General features: G+C 47.3%; 4 protein-coding genes across 8 annotated transcripts; 2 read left to right on the top strand and 2 right to left on the bottom strand.

The window, feature by feature from the left end:
* Positions 1-3,188: 3,188 nt before the first annotated feature.
* LOC111078507 (glycerol kinase) lies at positions 3,189-5,805 on the bottom strand. The gene is made up of 4 exons (XM_041592863.1): positions 5,607-5,805; positions 5,349-5,477; positions 3,916-5,281; positions 3,189-3,851 (listed from the first exon to the last, which is right to left on the bottom strand). Exons 1-4 carry the CDS (start codon positions 5,694-5,696, stop codon positions 3,634-3,636), a joined length of 1,803 nt encoding a protein of 600 aa, XP_041448797.1. The 5' UTR covers positions 5,697-5,805; the 3' UTR covers positions 3,189-3,633.
* A 1,127-nt stretch (positions 5,806-6,932) lies between these two features.
* LOC111078522 lies at positions 6,933-9,143 on the top strand. The gene is made up of 3 exons (XM_022373239.2): positions 6,933-7,258; positions 7,479-7,604; positions 7,689-9,143. The coding sequence occupies exons 1-3, from the start codon at positions 7,186-7,188 to the stop codon at positions 8,525-8,527; spliced, it is 1,038 nt and encodes a 345-aa protein (XP_022228931.2). The 5' UTR covers positions 6,933-7,185; the 3' UTR covers positions 8,528-9,143.
* On the bottom strand, positions 8,886-13,314 carry LOC111078520 (heat shock factor protein). 5 transcript variants are annotated; one of them, XM_022373234.2, is made up of 9 exons: positions 13,096-13,309; positions 12,529-12,754; positions 11,780-11,888; positions 10,555-11,705; positions 10,181-10,488; positions 9,994-10,099; positions 9,807-9,860; positions 9,630-9,705; positions 8,886-9,566 (listed from the first exon to the last, which is right to left on the bottom strand). In XM_022373234.2, exons 2-9 carry the CDS (start codon positions 12,736-12,738, stop codon positions 9,409-9,411), a joined length of 2,172 nt encoding a protein of 723 aa, XP_022228926.2. In that variant the 5' UTR covers positions 12,739-12,754; positions 13,096-13,309; the 3' UTR covers positions 8,886-9,408. The 5 variants fall into 5 exon arrangements, with proteins under 5 accessions (XP_022228926.2, XP_022228924.2, XP_022228923.2 ...); XM_022373232.2 differs by having other exon boundaries at positions 9,994-10,488; positions 13,092-13,314; XM_022373231.2 differs by having other exon boundaries at positions 9,994-10,488; positions 13,096-13,313.
* A 245-nt stretch (positions 13,315-13,559) lies between these two features.
* Positions 13,560-18,107, top strand: LOC111078519 (polycomb protein Pcl). The gene is given in 6 exon segments (XM_022373229.2): positions 13,560-13,727; positions 13,996-15,539; positions 15,608-15,780; positions 15,844-16,867; positions 16,869-16,925; positions 17,005-18,107. Coding segments are annotated over 5 exon segments (3,147 nt in total). The 5' UTR covers positions 13,560-13,727; positions 13,996-14,036; the 3' UTR covers positions 17,395-18,107.
* The last annotated feature ends 293 nt before the right edge of the window (positions 18,108-18,400 follow it).

Genomic DNA, 18,400 nt, shown 5'->3' with positions numbered 1-18,400 from the left:
AGCTCTGAATTGCTCCTGTTACCATTTTCCCTGCTGAATGGGGGATACGATGGCATGGCCTACCGCTTCTGTTTCTACTATATTCCTCATTTCATGTGGCGTTCATTCTGGATGCTGCATTCTGGACTCTCCATTTGCATCTGCATCTGAGTTTTGCATATGCTTTTTTAAAGCAATTTAAATTAACAGCAATGGCGACATCGTCCTGCAGATGGAATGGGCCTGAAGAGTGACTGAATGTGGCTGGATGTGACTGGATGTGACTGGATGTTTGCTCATGCCTCGCGGGATTTGGTGGCTTGGAAGGGGGGACGTCATGCAATTGGAATGCAATTTGTTATGGGAAGTTAAGTCTCCACTTGTCAGTTAAGTTTACGCTTGGCTGTTTGCCCGTTGTCGTTGTCGCAGGTTGCCATGGAGCTATGTATGTGCATGCCCCTGGATCGTGGCACTTGGCTTTTGTACGCCCAACTCCTTACTCCTTCCTCCACACTGTCTGCCTGCCTGTCTGCACGCTGTACCCACTGGACAGTTAAAAAATAATTAAAGTATTTAAATATTTAAAATAATTTGTGCTGACCAAAATTCCTTCGTAATTGGTGTGAAACTGTTGTCCATCGTAGCCGCCTGGCGGGACGAATGGGGGATGTGGGTGATGCTTGCTGGAAGCTGTCGCTACTGTCTCCATGGCATGGATCTCCATACTGTCTCTCCCTCCCTTGGATAATCCCCAGCTTGGAAAACAAGTTGAAACTAACAAACCAAGTAAACAACACCAAAAACAATGCCCGGGAATCATCCAAACGCAGAGCACGCAACTTTTTACTACTGGCGCCAGTTCCGGCACCAAGCTCCGCCTTCAGTTGAGACTTTATAGCCGTTTACTTTGACATATCGCAGCGGACTTAACCAAGCTCAAGCCCCCAACCACTGTACCGTCTAATGGTGCTGAAGGGCGCTCCAGCAGAGGCGGCACTCGTACTCGCCTCAAATTATGCTACACATAAGCGACAGAGTCCCGAAACGGACTCGACTCGGCAAATCAGACGATTTACATGCAGGCAAAATGTTGATTAGAAAATTAATTAAGGTTTTTACGATGGCACCGAGGCAACCGGGCCGCGTCCGGGCTCGGATTCGGGCTTTGCCCACGGCTTTCGAGCATAACAAAACTTTCGCTCCGGCGAATTTACGACATTTTTATGACGGCCTGCCATGCGAACGGAGAAACAGAGCCTGAGGCTCGTAAAAAAAGTGCGTAAAACTTTCTGTCAGTGGCAGGGAGCAGGAGCAGACGCAGAAGCAGGACCTGGAGCCGCTGATAAAGAGTCAGCCTTCTGTCAAGCCATTGAATGCTTCTCCTGCTGATTCTGCTTCTGCTGGTGCTGGTGCTCCTGCTCCTGGCACTTGGGCGCATATGCAGATGAGTTGGGGCCATAAAACTCCCAAGGAAATTTCGCTCAATAAATAAATTGCGCACTGAATGTGTGAAGCCTTTTCCATTCTCTTCCTTTTCCCCTTTTTTTTGTGTTTGGGCGTCGACATGCCCAAAACTTATTGGATAGAAAAGTCCCGAAACAAGAGAGGTCCTACCAAAGATCTGCCTGCTTAAACGGATCCTTCCTCGCGAGAGCCACCCCCGGTGGTACAGTTGAATGCAACATCGACGGGCAAAAGCAAAAGTTCCATCGCCGAAGGGAGTTAATGCTCCGGCAGCACAATGGCCGGGAACTTGACGAAATCATTATTTCGCCTCGACATTTATTGATGCCATAAACTTGAGGATTTATGCGTTCTGGCAGCCCCCTCCTTTCCGCAGCACACCCCCCTTTTAGGGCGAGAATGCATTCGAGACGGGTTGGTGTGGGAGGGGAGAGAAACCGCACAACAGCCAAAAACCCACCCGTCCAGGACGACATTGATACCTCCCCGGCACAGGGAATCGTCCTGGCTACGTGGCCATGTCAAATTTTTGTTCGTATTTTGGCATATTGCAGCACAGTGGGACGCAGTGGGACGCAGCAGGAACGAAGTCAAATAACCCATCAAGCGAGAGGGGTGGGGAGTGGTTCACCGATAAGCTTACTCTCCCCCCCGCGTTCCCTTATCTATCACCCTTGCACACACACACAGACAACCAACACCCCGTGTTAATTTATTTAAATTGACTACGTGCAAAGTTTACTTACGTCTTGGACGCTGCCACGCCTCCCCCACGAACTCCTCGCAGCCAGAGTTTGATCAACGCGGTGGCGGAGTGGACGAAGGTAGGTCTAGGGGAGTCCCTGTTTGCACAAATTCACATTTTACTTCGCTTCCTCGACGTTTTGTCTTCAAATGCAAACCAATTTTACAGACTGTGGACCAGGATATACGAGTACGCGACTGAGATTCATGCTAATCGGTATGCCTGACAGCTCTGATGAGCTACACTATACAATTTACTCTTTAGCGGGGGATACACACACTTTTTATTAGGATTCCTGCGTTTCATTTGTTTTTTGTTGCCGATCCGATCCGATTGCTGCCAACTTTCAGTTATCGAGTTCAGTTATCGCACCTGGAACTTTCAAAGAGTTCACTTATCGAACTATTGGTTCATTTTTTGAATTCAGTGATCAGTAATCAGTAAACAGTAAAACTCTCATTTTTATCACTTTCTGCAGGCTTAACGCTCACTGATAGGCCGCGCTCATCTTTCTGTAGCGTATTTGGCAAACGCTCGCGCATAAAAACTCATTTGAAAGAGTGCCTTTCTCACTCGACTCCCATGGCCAGCAAAGACAACAGTTGAGGGTGCTCCCCAGCAGCGACTCCACCTCCTCCTCCAGCCGTGGATACGCGTTCAAGTGCACATTGGCTGCAGGGACTATGCATGGGCACAGCTGCTTCTTCATCAGGCGAGATGCTCTGTCCTCCGGGCTCTGTCCGCCATTCGCGTGTCAACAATAAGCGCAATAACTTAAGCTGCATTTCTGTGTGGCGTGGCTGGGGAACAGAGGCATGGCATCCACAAGCAGGTAATGAATGCGTTCCTCCGTCGAGTATGCCTGACAGCTAATTAACTGGCAAATGGATCTCAGCAGCGAAACAGAAGCCACTTGTACCGGGCTGCTCCACCGCAGCATGGCTACACCCACGACCTCTGGTCCAATGGCCACTTGAAAATGCATTCTCGACAGCTGGTTTTCTACATTCTTTTTTGGTTTACTCAGTTTTAACAATATATATAGATACATACATGTTTCAGGAAGCAGGCCCAAAGGGGCTTAGGCCTATTGTGTGTACATCTCTTCACAGCTTTAAGATTTGTCTTTAGGCTTTAAAATAATATAAGTCGCTTGCATAAATAAACCCTAACTGAATAACTTAACAGATGAGTATGCACAAGCTTATAGACTTGACTTATCCATTAAAGGTGTGTGTGCAATGGTAAATCACAAACATTTGATCTACGACTCAGGCAAAGTATAAAAATGATACGAGAGTGTTTATGTACAAAAGAAAGCTAACGTTAAGGGGAACTAACTATAAACGACTAAATGCTAAGCTAAACAACTAATTTTGAATGCGCATGCTGAACGTGACTAGATTGCACGGGGTCGCTCCTCCCCCTTGCTCCTCCGATGCGCATTAGGTCAGAGGATTGTTGTGCAGGTACCTGGCAAGCAGGAGCAGAGCAAACGATGAGACCATGAACACGCTGCCTGGTATTGATCGCCGTATGGCTAGATTGGGATCACGCTCGCGCTGCGAGAACAGCTCGATATCTGCCTCGTATGTCTCGAAATTGTTCCAGTGCAGGCACCTCTTCACCGCATAGTCCCAGCGCCTGTAGAGCACCTCTCGACCTGCGGAATAAACTCAAAATCAGTTCCATTATGCCTGCTATGTTAGTTATACCCCTGCACTTACGGTTCCGTGTGGTGGTGGGTGAGAATACGTCTGTCGGTGGAGCATACATCTTGATTGCATATTCTAGGGATACCACGCCCATGGTAACGCCGGCCGCCATCATGACTCCCAGACCAGCTGGCGAGGCGGTCTGCGGCCGCTCCAGCATGTAGCCCATGATATCCGCTATGAACTGCACCAGGTGTGTGTCCTCCGCGTACTCGCCGCCGAAAGTGAGCACTGGATGCATGCACGAGTGATCCCAGTTGGGCGTGTCCCGCTTAAATGCCTCGAGAACTTCGTAGATCTGAAAGCCGGTCGCCTCGTACGCAGCCTGTGTAATGTTCTCCGCCGTAGTCTGACTGGACAGGCCCAGAATTATGCCTCTGGCATCATAGCGCCAATAGGGAGCATACAGACCATGAAAGGCTGGCACAAGGGTAATCTCTGACCGTTTGGCCGCCAGACCGCATTCAGTATTGAGCATGGAGGATGAGCAGGAGGAGGAAATCATTGAGCTATCGCCGATGAAGGTATTAAGTGATTCCACTACATTGTCGTTGGAGTTAATCTCGGTATTGATGCGCAGCTTCTCGCGTAGCCAAGTGACTGTGGATCCGGCATTGGAAATGGCCCCTTCAAGGCTGTAGTTGGTCGCCGCTGCGGGTCCCAGCTGGTGCGCTATTCCAGTGATCAGTCCATTCTCTGATTCAAGCTTTTCTGTGCCCGTGTTGAGCAGGACAAAGCAGCTGTCGTCCAGGGTGCAGACATTCTGGCCGGCCTTAATACACAGTTGGCCCATCAAACAGGCAGGCTGCTCGCCCATTACCCCTGCTATTGGGACTCCCAGCAGCGGTCCGTCGAGCACATAGCCGTATATTTCGGAATTGGAACGTATTCGTGGCAGTATGTTTATGGGCAGCTTAAAGAATTGGCACAGCTTTGCGTCCCACTGCTGGGTGGACAGGTTCATCAGCGAAGTGTAGTGCGCATTGGTGATGTCCGTCGAGTGAACTCCCGCCTGGACGCCACCGGTTAGGTTCCACAACAGCCACGAGTCCAGAGTGCCAAAAAGGCACTTGTCCTCTTTTATTGCAGCTCCAACAGCCGGAACATTCTCCATCAGCCACCGAATCTTGAAGGCGCTGAAGCAACCACTCAGCGGGAGGCCAGTGCGATGTCTCACATAATCCACATTCTGCTTCACGTTTTGCAGGACCTTTCTCAGGACTGGGGTGCTGCGACTGTCCGACCAGCCAATGCCATTGTACAGCGGCTGGCCAGTCAGCCTGTTCCACAGCACGGTTGTGCCCCGCTGATTGACAATGCCCACGGCGATGATGTCATGCGGATCGATTTCCAGTATCACCAAATTCTTGTACGCCGTCTACAAAGTTATTTACTTGGGTTAGTTCCTGATGATATAACTGGCGGAAGAGTTCGCGATACGCTACCTCAATGCACTCCTGCATGTATTTCCAGATCTCCGAGGGGTCATATTCCAGCCAGCCGGCCTGGTGGACGATCTGGCGCAGCTTCAGCTCATGGTAGGCCAAGACTTCGGCGTTTTTTGTTGAGTAAATCTATGGAAATAGATATTGAGTCAGCTGTCTACCCATACATCCAGACACCCCTCCGTATGACTATGCGTATGCGTACGCTGCGTGTGCCTGTGTGTGTGTGCGTTACGAGTGCGTTTTCGGCTTACTTACCAGAAATCTGCAGTGAGTGCCGCTCACGTACGCAATGCCAATGAGTGCTCCAAATCTTCCATATCTCCCGTTATTCATATTTTGTTGCATGTGCTGCGGCACAAACAAACACGTGCTGTTTGGTGTTTAGCGCGAGAGCGGTGGAAAATGCTCAAGTCAAGCCGTGTTTGTTGTTGTTTTTCAGAACGCGCCTGGCAAAAAAATAAATACCATACCATTAAATACCATTTCAGTCTCGAGATATACCATTTAAATACCATACCATACAAAAATCAGGGCAGTCCGGCGATCAAACGAGACTTAACCCACTTAACACCCCTCTATTTGAAAAGTTGAGCACCCTTTGTGAAACCGCGGAAAACAATACTCTTTGTAAAGGCTCCTTGTAGCTCCATTGTCCTCTTTACTTACAAAACAAAAATGACCAACGACATCCTTCAACTGTAATGCGTAAAATATTTTAAAGTTACATAAATTTCGTGAAAATATTAAATACCCCCCTGGTCGACAATGGGATAATGTTCTATTTTATTGATTGAATTCGTATTCCATGATTTTGATATTTAGTTTACTATTACTAGCTAGTTGGCCCTCTCAGCCCCATAGATACATACATTTTTTACAGGATTGGCTAGTTTTCAGAAGTCCTTTTTATTGCATTGTTTACATAAAAAGGTTCAACCAAAACTGCCAATTTACCTTTAATTAATTCAGCGGGCTGCCACACCAGGATATTTTTTGACCCGTTTCATAACCGATTCGCTTTAAACCGATTTGGCAGCCCTAAAAAGAAAATTCCACAAAAAGGAAGAAGAAGAATAATCGCTGCGGAAAAATTTTCCGCGGCTTAATTTCGGTATTTTTTGTGCGCCAAATGGAGTTTGGCGGTCATTTTGAAAAGCACTTTAATATAAACCGATATACGTATTTATACTTTGGTCGACAATGGGTTAATCGTTCTCTGTCCATGATCGGAAATCATATTCCTCTATTTTAATATTCGGTTAAATATTACTGGATAGCTAAAACATATAACATATAGTATAGTTCCAAAGAGAGAAAATCCTCGGAGGAAAAATTTTAAGAAAGAGCGTATGGGAGTTTCGATACCCTATGTAATTTAATATATTGAATTTAATAGATTGATGAAATTGATTAAATTGATTGATTGTATATATATATATCTTGAAAACAATTTCGACGTCAAAATATACAGAAAAGTATATAATAATAGAATATATTATGCAGGGTATACCAACCTGATGTAATGTCAAGCCGCTCTAGTGATGTGATGAAAGAGTCCTGATAAAATGTCCTTCAATCGATAACATTCGGCTGGCAGCACCCGAGTTTTACTGCAAATCAATGCAAGTTGGCAGGCCCCCTCAATGTGAGACTGCGCAGAGCGCGTAAGACAAAAACAGAGAGACGAAGAGCTGTCAAACGGTTAATGTGCACAACAAAATAACGCTTTGGAGTCGTCGCGTCGCTGAGAGCATATCCGAAAACTTGAGAAGAACCACACAGCCTATGGCAGTAAATTGAACAGTCGGATTGAATAAAGGAGCTGACGGGTATTATGATAAGTACAAAGCTGGACAACAAAATGCAACGATATTATGCAGAACGCGAGACTACAGGACCAGAATTCGGTGAGTTTCATTAATGGTTTTGCCAATACACAAAACAGAGAGAGAGACGAGTCGCGCTGCAGAATCAAACCAACCCCCCCATGCAGGACAGGACGATTGTCCTGCCCGGCCGCCGCGTCTTCTGCGCTTAGGGGTTGTTCTGCTGGCGAAGAAACGTAGAAAGCAAATGCCTGATTGACGGATTTTAACGATTTTTCCCACAAAACAACCCACCCCACAGACGATCGCTTGATAAAACTGGTCCGTGCCAATCCAGCCATCTACGATGTCAGCCATCCGCACTATCGCCGCAATCCAGTGAGAGTCGACATATGGGATCGCATTGCCAACGAGCTGGGCGCCTCCTGTGAGTAATTTTTATGTGAATGGTCCCCCAGTAAGCTGTAGTGCTAACCCACCCACCCCAACTTGTCTTCCCACCCCCGCACAGCACGCTTCCTGCAGACGAAATGGAAGAACATACGCTACAATTATCTGCAGGAGATCAAGAGCCTCGAGACAGGACAAATAAATCCGAACGTACGGAAGCGACGCTTCACGGAAGATCTCTCCTTTCTCCAGAACACCGCCCAAACATACAATGTGAAGAAGAACCAGACATTTGCAGCGCCCCCCAATAATGGAAGCAGCGACAACGACAGCAACAGCTTCCTCTATCCCGATCCGGAGCACTTGACGGTCGATGCGTCGGGCAACTATGACATCATTGAGCTGGACAACAGTGAGGATGGATCGCACAGCGACGACAATGAAATCGTGCCCGAGCTGCAGCTGGTCATGGAGCCCAAGTTGGAGGTTTCCATTGAGGGGGCCTTGAATGGCACCAACAGCAGCAGCAATAATAGTCGCAACAACACCCTCTATAGCTCACCGGCCTCCTCGCCCCTCCTCACGCCCATGGTGGTCATGGGCAATGGGTTTGACCAAGACGTGCCTGTGGAACGGCACCGGCCGCAGCATCAGCATCACCACCAGCATCATCAGGACATCAAGAGCAGCTCCCTCTCGAACGGAGAGGTTACCATAGAGCCCATATATAAGCCAGCGGCCACACGGCGTACGGCGGCCAGCGATATTATGGGTAATGCAGCCAAACGCAAGGCCATGGTCGCCCCCCTGCCTAGCCTGGCGCCCATCAATGATCCCATTGAGCTGTATTGCCTTTCACTGGTGGACACTCTACGGAGCATGCCCAGGTCGGAGCGGGAAAGGGTTAAATTTGAATTCGCCAACATTCTAAAGGATGCCAAGTACAAGGACCAGTCCTAAGGGACTACTGCCTGCGAACGGCGATCTCTAATCCATATGCAATACGTACAACCTTCGATTTGAGGCATACAATCGATTAAACAAACCACACAGCCACAGACAGGCACTCTTTTTTTACACACTTATACCACACCTATGTACTATTCCATTTTCATAGAATTTGTACTTGCTGCGTCTGCCTGTGTGTCTAGGTAGCATAAGCATAAGTTATCTTGTATTTATATATTTATTACGTCGAGGCAGCCTGGTGAGTGTCCCCTCTCGTCGTATCTATTAAGTTGTAGCATCAGAAATACAAAATAAAGTGTGCACAAATCATGCCCAGTCCGGTCCCTTTCCTATTTTTGAATCCCTCTGATTTCAATTGCTGCTCGCGAGGGATGCAGCACAGAATAGTATGTATTTTATTATTCCATTATTTTAAAATTAGTGTGTAAAACGTATAAACTACAAAAAAAGATAAGGATCTTATACCTTGTATACAAATCAGAGTAACATTTAATCGTTATCTTCGTTTAGCGCAAAAACTACAAATTTATCTAACGGAGAGACCCGACACGTGTGCGTGTGTCTGTGGGGGGCTCTCGCACTTTTCACCGATTAAAAAACTGAATATCTCGTAAATATTAAACTGGTTCTTCTTCTCGTCTATACAACTAGAGTGGGTCTATGGTTAGGGTTAGGGCTATATATTATATATATAGTGCAAAAGGCACATACAGAGACATCAATGAATATTCATATTAATATTAATTTGATTACAAATATAGATCAACTAATAAGTATAAGAGATAATCAACACTTCGAAAACTTCTAACTGCTCATTTGTTCATTTTCTGAGCAGCTATTGGGTGATGCAATTTCTCTCAAAATTCTCTGAATTAAAAATCGTGTCGCGGTGTATTCAAAACTGAACTCTGCGTTTGAAACGACTGACGACTGATGGGCTCCTGGCTCTTTTCATTGTCGTCTGTGTCCAGTATGTCGGATAGATCGTACGGGCTGGGCTGATAGGCCATCATTTGCGAACCGTTCGAAGCTGCAAGGAATAGAAATTCAATTCAGTTTAGAACTCAACGATTGTGCATTTTCTCCAGCTTACCTTTCTTGTCACCGCTCATGCTGTCAATGGGAAACGATAGGCCGTAGGTGTCCAGTAGTTCCGAGTCATTGAAGAGCTGCAAAATGCACAAAATAAATGAAGCTAGTTTAGCTAGTTGTTTCTTGGAAATATATTCGAAATTTGTAGGCTTTTCAAGTGCCGGACGCTTGCGCTGACCTTTATCAACTGGTCGTCTTCGGTCAGCTGCAAAATGGACGTCCTAGCCAGAGCCTAGTCGTACATAATCGTATAGAAATAGAACGTTTGTTTGTTATCAAATTCAATTCGGACACACGGACACGATCTCTGGCAGCCCAAGTAAATGGAATGGGGAGGGGAATTATCATGTCATATCAATACTTACACCCAAGAGCATGTTCTGATCGATGGAGACGCCGTCGCCACGCAGCAAATCCTTGAGGGTCTCAAGCTCATCTTGCACATTATCCAAATGCCCATGGACATCGTCACTGTAACAGTAAGAAGGGGATATGGCCTCTTGATTATTGTCTACCGCTCTGGGGCTTAATAAAGGCTTCTCAGCTACTAACACAGAATTAATCCTTATCAGAGGACCATTGCTCCCCTCCCGAACAGCACTGTTTTCGCCCGCATACTTGGCCACAGCCATGGCTGCTGCCTCGCCCTCAGTGGCTGTGGCCTTTGTGGCTGCCGCTGCCCTCGAAGTGGATGCCTGATTGGCGTCTAGCAGAGATCTGCTGCTGCTGCTGCTACTGCCAGTGATGGGCACATCAAAGTTGCCAGCAAACTTTCCACTGCCGACTGTGGACTTGCCGAATGTCTGCTGCTGATTCAGCTTGTCAGCCCCTCCCACATCAGTCGAGAGCGTTGAGGAGTCCTGCAGGGAGATTGATTTTGTTGTTAATACGCGTGCAACATTTAGCTAAAAGTAAAAGTAAAGTACCTCAAATATATTCGACGGCATATCTTCGCTGATAAAGTTCACGTTGTACATGTCCGAGTCCGTGCCATTCATCAGGTCTAGCAATCCGGTATCGGGCTCGGGCTCTGTCTTGATGAATACAGGCTGCGGCATCACATTGGACTGTGAATCCGTTTTGAGCTGGGAGCGCGTGCGCACAGTCTTGGGAGAGCCTTCTTCGACTAAGATGGCGTTGGCGGCAAGCAATTGGTCCCCGGCCTGTCGCCGCTGTTTGTTTTTCTCCTTCAGCTGCTGGCGCTGCTGGCGCTCCTCCTCACGCTGCTGTTCACGCACCAGGGGCGTGAGCACATTATGCTCATCGGTGTAGACAGGACTTCTGGACACCTCTTGGACATGAGTATCCGGGAGCTCGGTCACTGTATAGGCAATTTGTTCAGCCGGCGACTGGCTCAAGCTAGCGGCCAGAGGGGAGGCAGCTCCAGCTCCCACTTGCAGAAGATTGCCACCTCCTCCATTGTTAGTCCGCAGCAAGTCCTCGACGCTCTGATTGGAGTAGTCAAAATTTATTGACTGTGGACGCTCAACGGAGTGCGGAGAGGCGCTCTCCTGGTCATAGTGAGCGGTGTTGGCGTATCGATTAGGCGAGGGATTCATTACTTCGTCTAGCAGCTCCTCGCTGAGCTCGTGTATAACAGGGCCACTGCCACCTTCGCTCTCCGTTTCGCTGGTGGTACGCGCGCGTGCATTTTCCGGCGTATCATTGATCATGAGCTGCATGTGCCGCTTCACTCCCGACATATTCCTTGATGGCTGCACGATCGAAATGAGGAACTGTATCAATTTGTTGACTATCTGCTGCTGCTTCGAATGCTTCTGCCGAAGACTGGCGATCTCGCGCCACAGCACTTCGTTCTCCTGCTTCATGGCTGAGAAGCGCGAGTCCATGGTATCCTGCCGGCCCTGCATCACCTTCACATCGTTCAATATCTTGGACACAGCCTCCGGCTTCATCACCGCCTTGTCATCCACATTCTTGTTGTTGGATATCTTTCGCTTTATTTGGTCCAGCAGATACGCAGAGTTGCGCTTGAAGAACGGATGGGAGAACTCAATCTCGTCGCGATCGAACCGCAAGCCGCCATTCTCAATCGATGTGATCTTGTGGAATCCATCTGCACGGTAAAAGAAAAGGGAATCCATCTTAGAACCGAATCTTGTCGTATCTCTGTGCATCCTTTGTACTTACACATATTCAGCTGCCTGATGAAGCTGGCCATGTTGTTGTGCTTGTAGTTGAGCGGCAGTAGTTCCCTCGCGAATTGCGCCTGGTTTTGTATGACAAAGCTGTGGCCATCCTGGAAACGAAAGCAAAACGGAAAGTCATGATGATAAGTGGATATCAAACCATAAAGTTGCGGTTAACCAAAAAACTAGCGATAAGCCCCTCTCCGGTATAAAAGTATATATTTGGTCACAGAAATAAGTATCTAATTATAAGAACACACATATGTACATATAATGTGAATAAACAATTCTTCATGTGATTGATTGGCATACTGGCTGTTATCAGGCCCAGGGTCCTAGCACCGCACTCTTTGGTAAGAGAAACGATTGGATTTGCTCTTATCTATGTAATTGCAAACCAGAATGACCAAGTCAAATGACCGTAGAGGGGGAAAGGGGGAAATTTTCGATTGACAGCTGGAGCGGGCAAGGAGCGGAAAATTTTCAGAGGGCACGCACGTACGCACTTCTGTGGCCTATGCAAATCGCATAACAACAATGCATACGTGCAGAGAGGCACACTGTAAGCAGCAGCAACAACAACGACTACGTTGCCGGAGAGAAAGTCAAAACGTAGAGAGCAGAGCGTAAGACACCTTGCACGCAGCGTTGTAGTTGTTGTTGCCATGCTAATAAAAAAAAAAAGAGTAAATTGGGAAAAGAGCAGCAAAGCAAGGTAAATAAACAACATGGCGGCATTTGAATTTTTACCTTTGTCCAACAAATCAAATGATTGGTTTCGGGGTCCTCCACCAGACGCCAGAGCTTGGCCAGAAAGGCGGGCACACCGCTGCCCATGCTCGAATCCCCGTATGAATGCATATTGCGACGCGGAGAGCGCTGCTCCTCTTCGTCGTCCTCCTCCTCGCTTGACTCGTGCCTGTGTTGCACGGCTTTTACAGATGAACGCGGCCTGGACATATAGTCACTACCACTGCTGCAAAAGGGTACCGAAAAACGAGTAGAAAACAAATTAAATCAATGAATTTTCAACATGCTCTGGCTCTGGTCCACAGTTCAGTTCCATTAGCGTTATATGTGTCTGTGTGTGTGTGTGTGTTAGTGTCTGCATGAGCATATATGGATGTGATCATATGTCTGCATGCGAGGAGGGGGGCAGGTACGACACGATTGACGAAATACGATTTGATGTGAAAGTTGTTGCAACTTTGATATTTGCAACTACGGCCAAATGCGTCATACAAACTAATAACTTGCACACACATTTAATTCAAGTTCTCTCTCTCTCTCTCTCTTCCTCCGCCTACACCTACCTACCTTAACAATTTTCGAGCTTTACAAAATTCCGTTATATAGTCTTTTAAAATGTATTTTGCGTCTTTTACACTTCGCTCCAAACTATTTCAACATTTACTATGTTTTCAGCTTCGTTTTCACCGATTTATTCACTTTTTTATGCACAGCGTAGTTTCACGAAAATTTATTTTCCTTTTCTTCTTCGTCTCGCGGTTATCGCTATCGCTCGTCAGAGTAGCAAATGAGCCTATCGAAATTTGCACTGGTGCTATTTATATCAATCGGAGACATTTCGATTCGTCTGGCATATTCTGGCGCTCAATTATTTGAATTTTGACCCCATTTTTTCTGAACTTAATTATAAATTTTAATTTAGTTTGGCATTAGAAATGCAGTACAGAAATTACGCCCTTGCATTTTGTTCCGGCTTTTACTTTATTTTAATCCCACCGATAACGCTGCAGCTACTCGCTGCACAGCACTGGTCGTTGGGCATTTGCCAACACAGTGTGCTGGAAAAAAGTTTTAATTGCCGCAAGTGATTGTTTTAGTGGATTTTTGCTTGTATTAAGGCACAACTATACTTAAAGCCTGCATCTAAATGTATTCCAATGCATTGCTAATTTAATCCAAGTGTTGAAACACACTAAAAGGTGGGTAACATCGCATTTGAAAATGTGTCCCGTCGTGTGTGTGGTGTGAAAATACGAAGGTAGAAAGACAGAATACAAAAGGGCCCGCTTCTAGACCTCTATACGTGTAATCTGAGTGAGCGTGTATTGAGACGAAGCAACAACAAATTGATTGAAAAAGGCGCCAGATTGCTGCTGAGCCCGGTGATAATTAATCAAGCGCAGAAGGAAACGAGAAGAAAAGCCGGCTGCTCTAATCAAAGGATGCTTCCTTTTCTTTCCAGAAAAGACTGCGCACAATAATTCGCACATAAAACTCACACAACAGCAATGATGAACAACCATTTTCACATGCAACATGAGCACACACCACAAAATGTTGCCCAGCCGTACTTGCAGCAGCAGCCTCCCCCCCTCTCAGGACCAGCGCCCGTTCCCACTCCAGCTCCAGCCTACAGCTACTTGCCGCAGCAGCAGAATGTACAGCAGCCCCAATGGATGACTTACCAGATCCTGCCATCCACGCAGGGCATCGCCACTGGCGGAGGCTCTGCCAATGGCCCGAAGCGATATTATGCAACCACAACGCAGCCAACGCATCCCAGAAGCATACAGATAAACAACAGCTATGGCCAGCAGAACCCTCCGACCAAGCAGCAGGCTGCCAGCTCGTCCACTGCTGCTTCCAACCCGTTTAAGGCCAACAACATACGCATTATATCGACAGCTCCCAGTGTGTACAGTCTTAATAAATCATCGCCGGAACATCGCCAGTTGTATGCTCCCGTTCAATCCTACTATTTTCCATCACGCCAGGCGGGAGCACTACCGCCTCGCCAGCTGAACCAAGGCCTGGTGGCAGGCAAACAGCCGCCACTGCCGACCCGGGAGCCCGTGAGCCATGCTTCCCACAACCAGCCGCCGCCCACAGTGGTCCTGGACCGCATCAACATATGCATTAACAATCTCTATTCAGACGCCGCCAGCACCAACCTCACAACATCTCTCGGCACGGCCCAGCAGCCTTCACCCATCATCCCAGCTATCCAGCACAAGGCCCAGGCTATCCTGCCCCTCATTGACAGCAGTACGGCCGATAGCAGTAGCAGTAGCAGCAGTTCGGTTTCCAGCAGCAGCTATGGTGGAGGGACGACCACCTCTGCCGCTGTAATAGTCATAGATGAACCGGACTCCACCACAACGACACCTCACACGCCGCCAACCACACCAGAGACAATGAGTTCTCCGGGAAAGTCTTCGCCCTCACCTCCACCACCACCTACACCCACACCCGGACCGACGCTGCTTAAAGTGTCGAGCCAAATGAAGCCGAGCTTCAAGAGCATCGACTCAGCGCCGCCGACACCTCCAACGCCACCGCCCCCCGCTATTAGCTACTCCCTACAGGAGGATGTGTTCGTTAAGTGTGACGATGGGAGGCTCTATTTGGGAACCATCGTGGGGGAAACACCAGATCAGTTTCTGATCCGGTTTGATGATCAATCGGAACAGTGGCACGAGCCGGAAAAGCTACGCAAGCTGGGCGGCGGCTCTGCAGGCGGCGGTGGAGGCGCCGGCAGTAGCTCGGAACCCTCCAATGCCGCCGATAGTGGGCCCATGTGTGTGGCCTGCAAGCGCTTGAACCTACAAGATGTCGTTGAAATATGCGAACGTTGTGGCCGTGGCTACCATCGTGGCTGCACCACCGAAATAGCCAATGGCAGTGGGATTTGGAGTTGCAAACGCTGTGTGAAGCCCATGAAAATGCAACAGCCATTGAATTATGAAACAACGAAGAAGCCTCCAGGAATTTGCCGTCAGTTGCCCTATCATGTGAGTAGATCATACAGAGAGAAGATAATTGCAAAAGGGTTATTGACTATTATTGATTCGTTACGCAGGCGGATAAACTCAGCTGGGATGAGAAGCATAGGGTCAACGAGGAGCAAATCTACTGCTACTGCGGCAAGCCGGGAAAATTCGATCACAACATGCTGCAGTGCTGCAAATGCCAGAACTGGTTCCACACTCACTGCATGCAGAACTTTAAGGAAAAACTGCTGCGGGGCGACACGTAAGGATAACGATTTTCACCTTCTTCACTGGGACCCAGAATGTAATTTAATTTCTCTTACAGATTTTTTGTATTCTGCTGCACGGTGTGCAACGATGGCGTGGAATATGTGCGACGACTGCAAATCGACTGGGTGGATATGCTCCACATTGCGCTCTATAATCTGCGCAAGCATCAGCACCAGAAGTACCATCATCTGCTAAAGGACATCTGGCCATTCGTACTCGAACAGCGCCACAAGCTGCCCATATCCGAGCAATGGAAGACGCTGCCAGAGACGGCGCTAATGGAGCGCCTCAAGCAAACGTTGAAGGATCACACGGAGAGATTTGTGTGCGGACGCGAGTTCAAGCGGGCTCCAAACTTTTTTGCCCTGAGGCACAGTGGGCCACCCGTGACACCAAAAGTGTGGCTGCAATCACACGAGGAGATCTGTGATGAGGTGCTGGTGAACAGGTTCAACATATTGCTAATGCCCAGGGAAGAGAGTGTCTCCAAAGATGTGTACGAGTTCCGTACGGATGAGGATGACGCGACCAACACCAGCGAGGATGAGATACCCATAAAGCAGATCATTGAGAAAGCGAAAAAGAAAGCCAACAAAATCCCTGTAGTGCAGGAGCTTCAGCAGGACCACCGCGTTACTGTGGACACACTCGACCTAGCCGATGATAATGCCAACGATGGTGAACATGGCAAGTTGCCAGCTCCTATTCCACCGCAGCCGAACGCCAAGAGCAGCCGCAAACGAAAGGCCTTCCACTTGTCTAGGCGCTACGACAACAGCCGCAACCACTGTGATCTTTCGTCCGATGAAAATTCAAGCAGCAGTCGAGGCACCAGCTCCCTGGACCTCATTATTCCGCCGCCAGTCAATTTTCTAGGTCGCAACAATCCTTTTCTAATGGCCACACCCAAGAAATCGACGCAAGTGAAAAAAGGCCTGGCATACGGGCTGGGAACGGGAACGGGCATTGGTGTCGCTGGCGTCATCAACAGCATTTTTAAGCTAAAGGGAGGCGGAATGGATCAGCCGCGCGTCGTGCGCACCATAAAGCGAAGACTGAGTGCCAAAGATATAACCATAGGGCCCCAACCAGGAGGTGCGCAAGCGTCGCAATCGCCGCATGACTACAGCCGTCGAGGTAAGAGCAGAACCGCGAACAAAGCAAATACGATATAATGGAATCATAATCATTTGTTTTCTTGTCTCCTACTACACAGATTATCAATACCACGACCATCAATCCTCTATCGAACCCATACTTTCCCTTATATGCCAAAGATTTGCTGCCGCCAGCGCCGCCGCCAGATAAGCCCACGCATGGCCGGCTGCTGCGCCAGCGGCCGCGAAAATCCGCTCGCAGCTCTGCCATCGAGAGTCGCAGGAATTCCATCAGCTCGACGGCAACCAGTGGAAGCAGCAGTGCTGGCAATGGACATTCGATATTGGATCTAAAGCAGTCTGTGAACAAGTACTTTGGAGGAGCCATGAATCGGATTGATGCCGGCGAATCGTTTGCCATTCGTGCCAAGCGCCGCATGGGAAATGGTCAGGTTCAGTACCTTGTGGAATGGGGTGGCGATGCAGCGACAACGACAAATGGATTCTAAAGCTTTTGGCATTTGACTTAGATCCACCTAGATTATAGTTTTTATCATTTTGTTTATGGTTTTCTTTTTTGAATTGTTTAAGACGGAAGGGAATGTTTGCTGCCAGCTTTGGGCCACTCTATCATTATTTTTGTTACTGTTTAAAGTTGATTATCGATCCACTGCCAAATTAGCTAAAGAATGTTCAAAATATTGGGTCAGCATTCAAAACGATGTAATTTTAGAACGACAAAATGCAAAAAACGCAACTTAATACAGGTTTTTATTGTGCAATGGCAGTTAATTGTTGCAACGAAAAGAGTATAAATTAACCACACAATTGGCACAGTATTAGAAGATTTAACTGAAAGCTAATGTAAAAATCTTTGCTGAAAGAAAACGTATTAAGTAATGTATATTCTTCAATCAGAAATTGATTCAGTTGAGCACTGTCTAGATAAAGCCCGTGTATATTTTCGAAAAATATACATACTCGTACGTGCATATGTTGGAGGGACAAGGAAGCCACTCTCAACGAATTATGTTATGCATACAAAAAATACTTGAGGTATACCATACAAAATTAAAGAAATTTAGTTATAATGCACCTAATAATAATCTATCCATACACTAGACGAAACTTCATGACTAAGAAATACATACAAACATACATACATATATGAAAAAAAGCACACACATAACGTTTAAGTATTAAAAGCTACACGAAATCAAAATCGAGTTGAACGCAAACTAAATCTCATGCATTCGCGCATTGCAGACTTATATTATGATTAGACTAAAATGGAACAAATTATGAAAATTTGTAAAGTATATAATGCCCAAATAAATGTTTCGAAGAGCATGCTCCTTGTTCATGATCCTTCCGTTTTTGGAACCACCCAAGTAGGCCATATTTTGACATTTTAGTTTACGTCTTGTCAATTTTGGCTAGGACCCTTCATTAGGTACCCGTATCCCAACAGGATAGCACGGAGTGTAAAAACATAAAAAACTGGTTTATTGCCGG

This window comes from Drosophila obscura, unplaced genomic scaffold, assembly GCF_018151105.1.
Source record: "Drosophila obscura isolate BZ-5 IFL unplaced genomic scaffold, ASM1815110v1 contig_186, whole genome shotgun sequence".
Lineage (NCBI taxonomy): Eukaryota > Metazoa > Arthropoda > Insecta > Diptera > Drosophilidae > Drosophila > Drosophila obscura.
The sequence above is the reverse complement of the archived record's forward strand: the minus strand, read 5'-3'. Positions and strand labels throughout refer to the sequence as shown.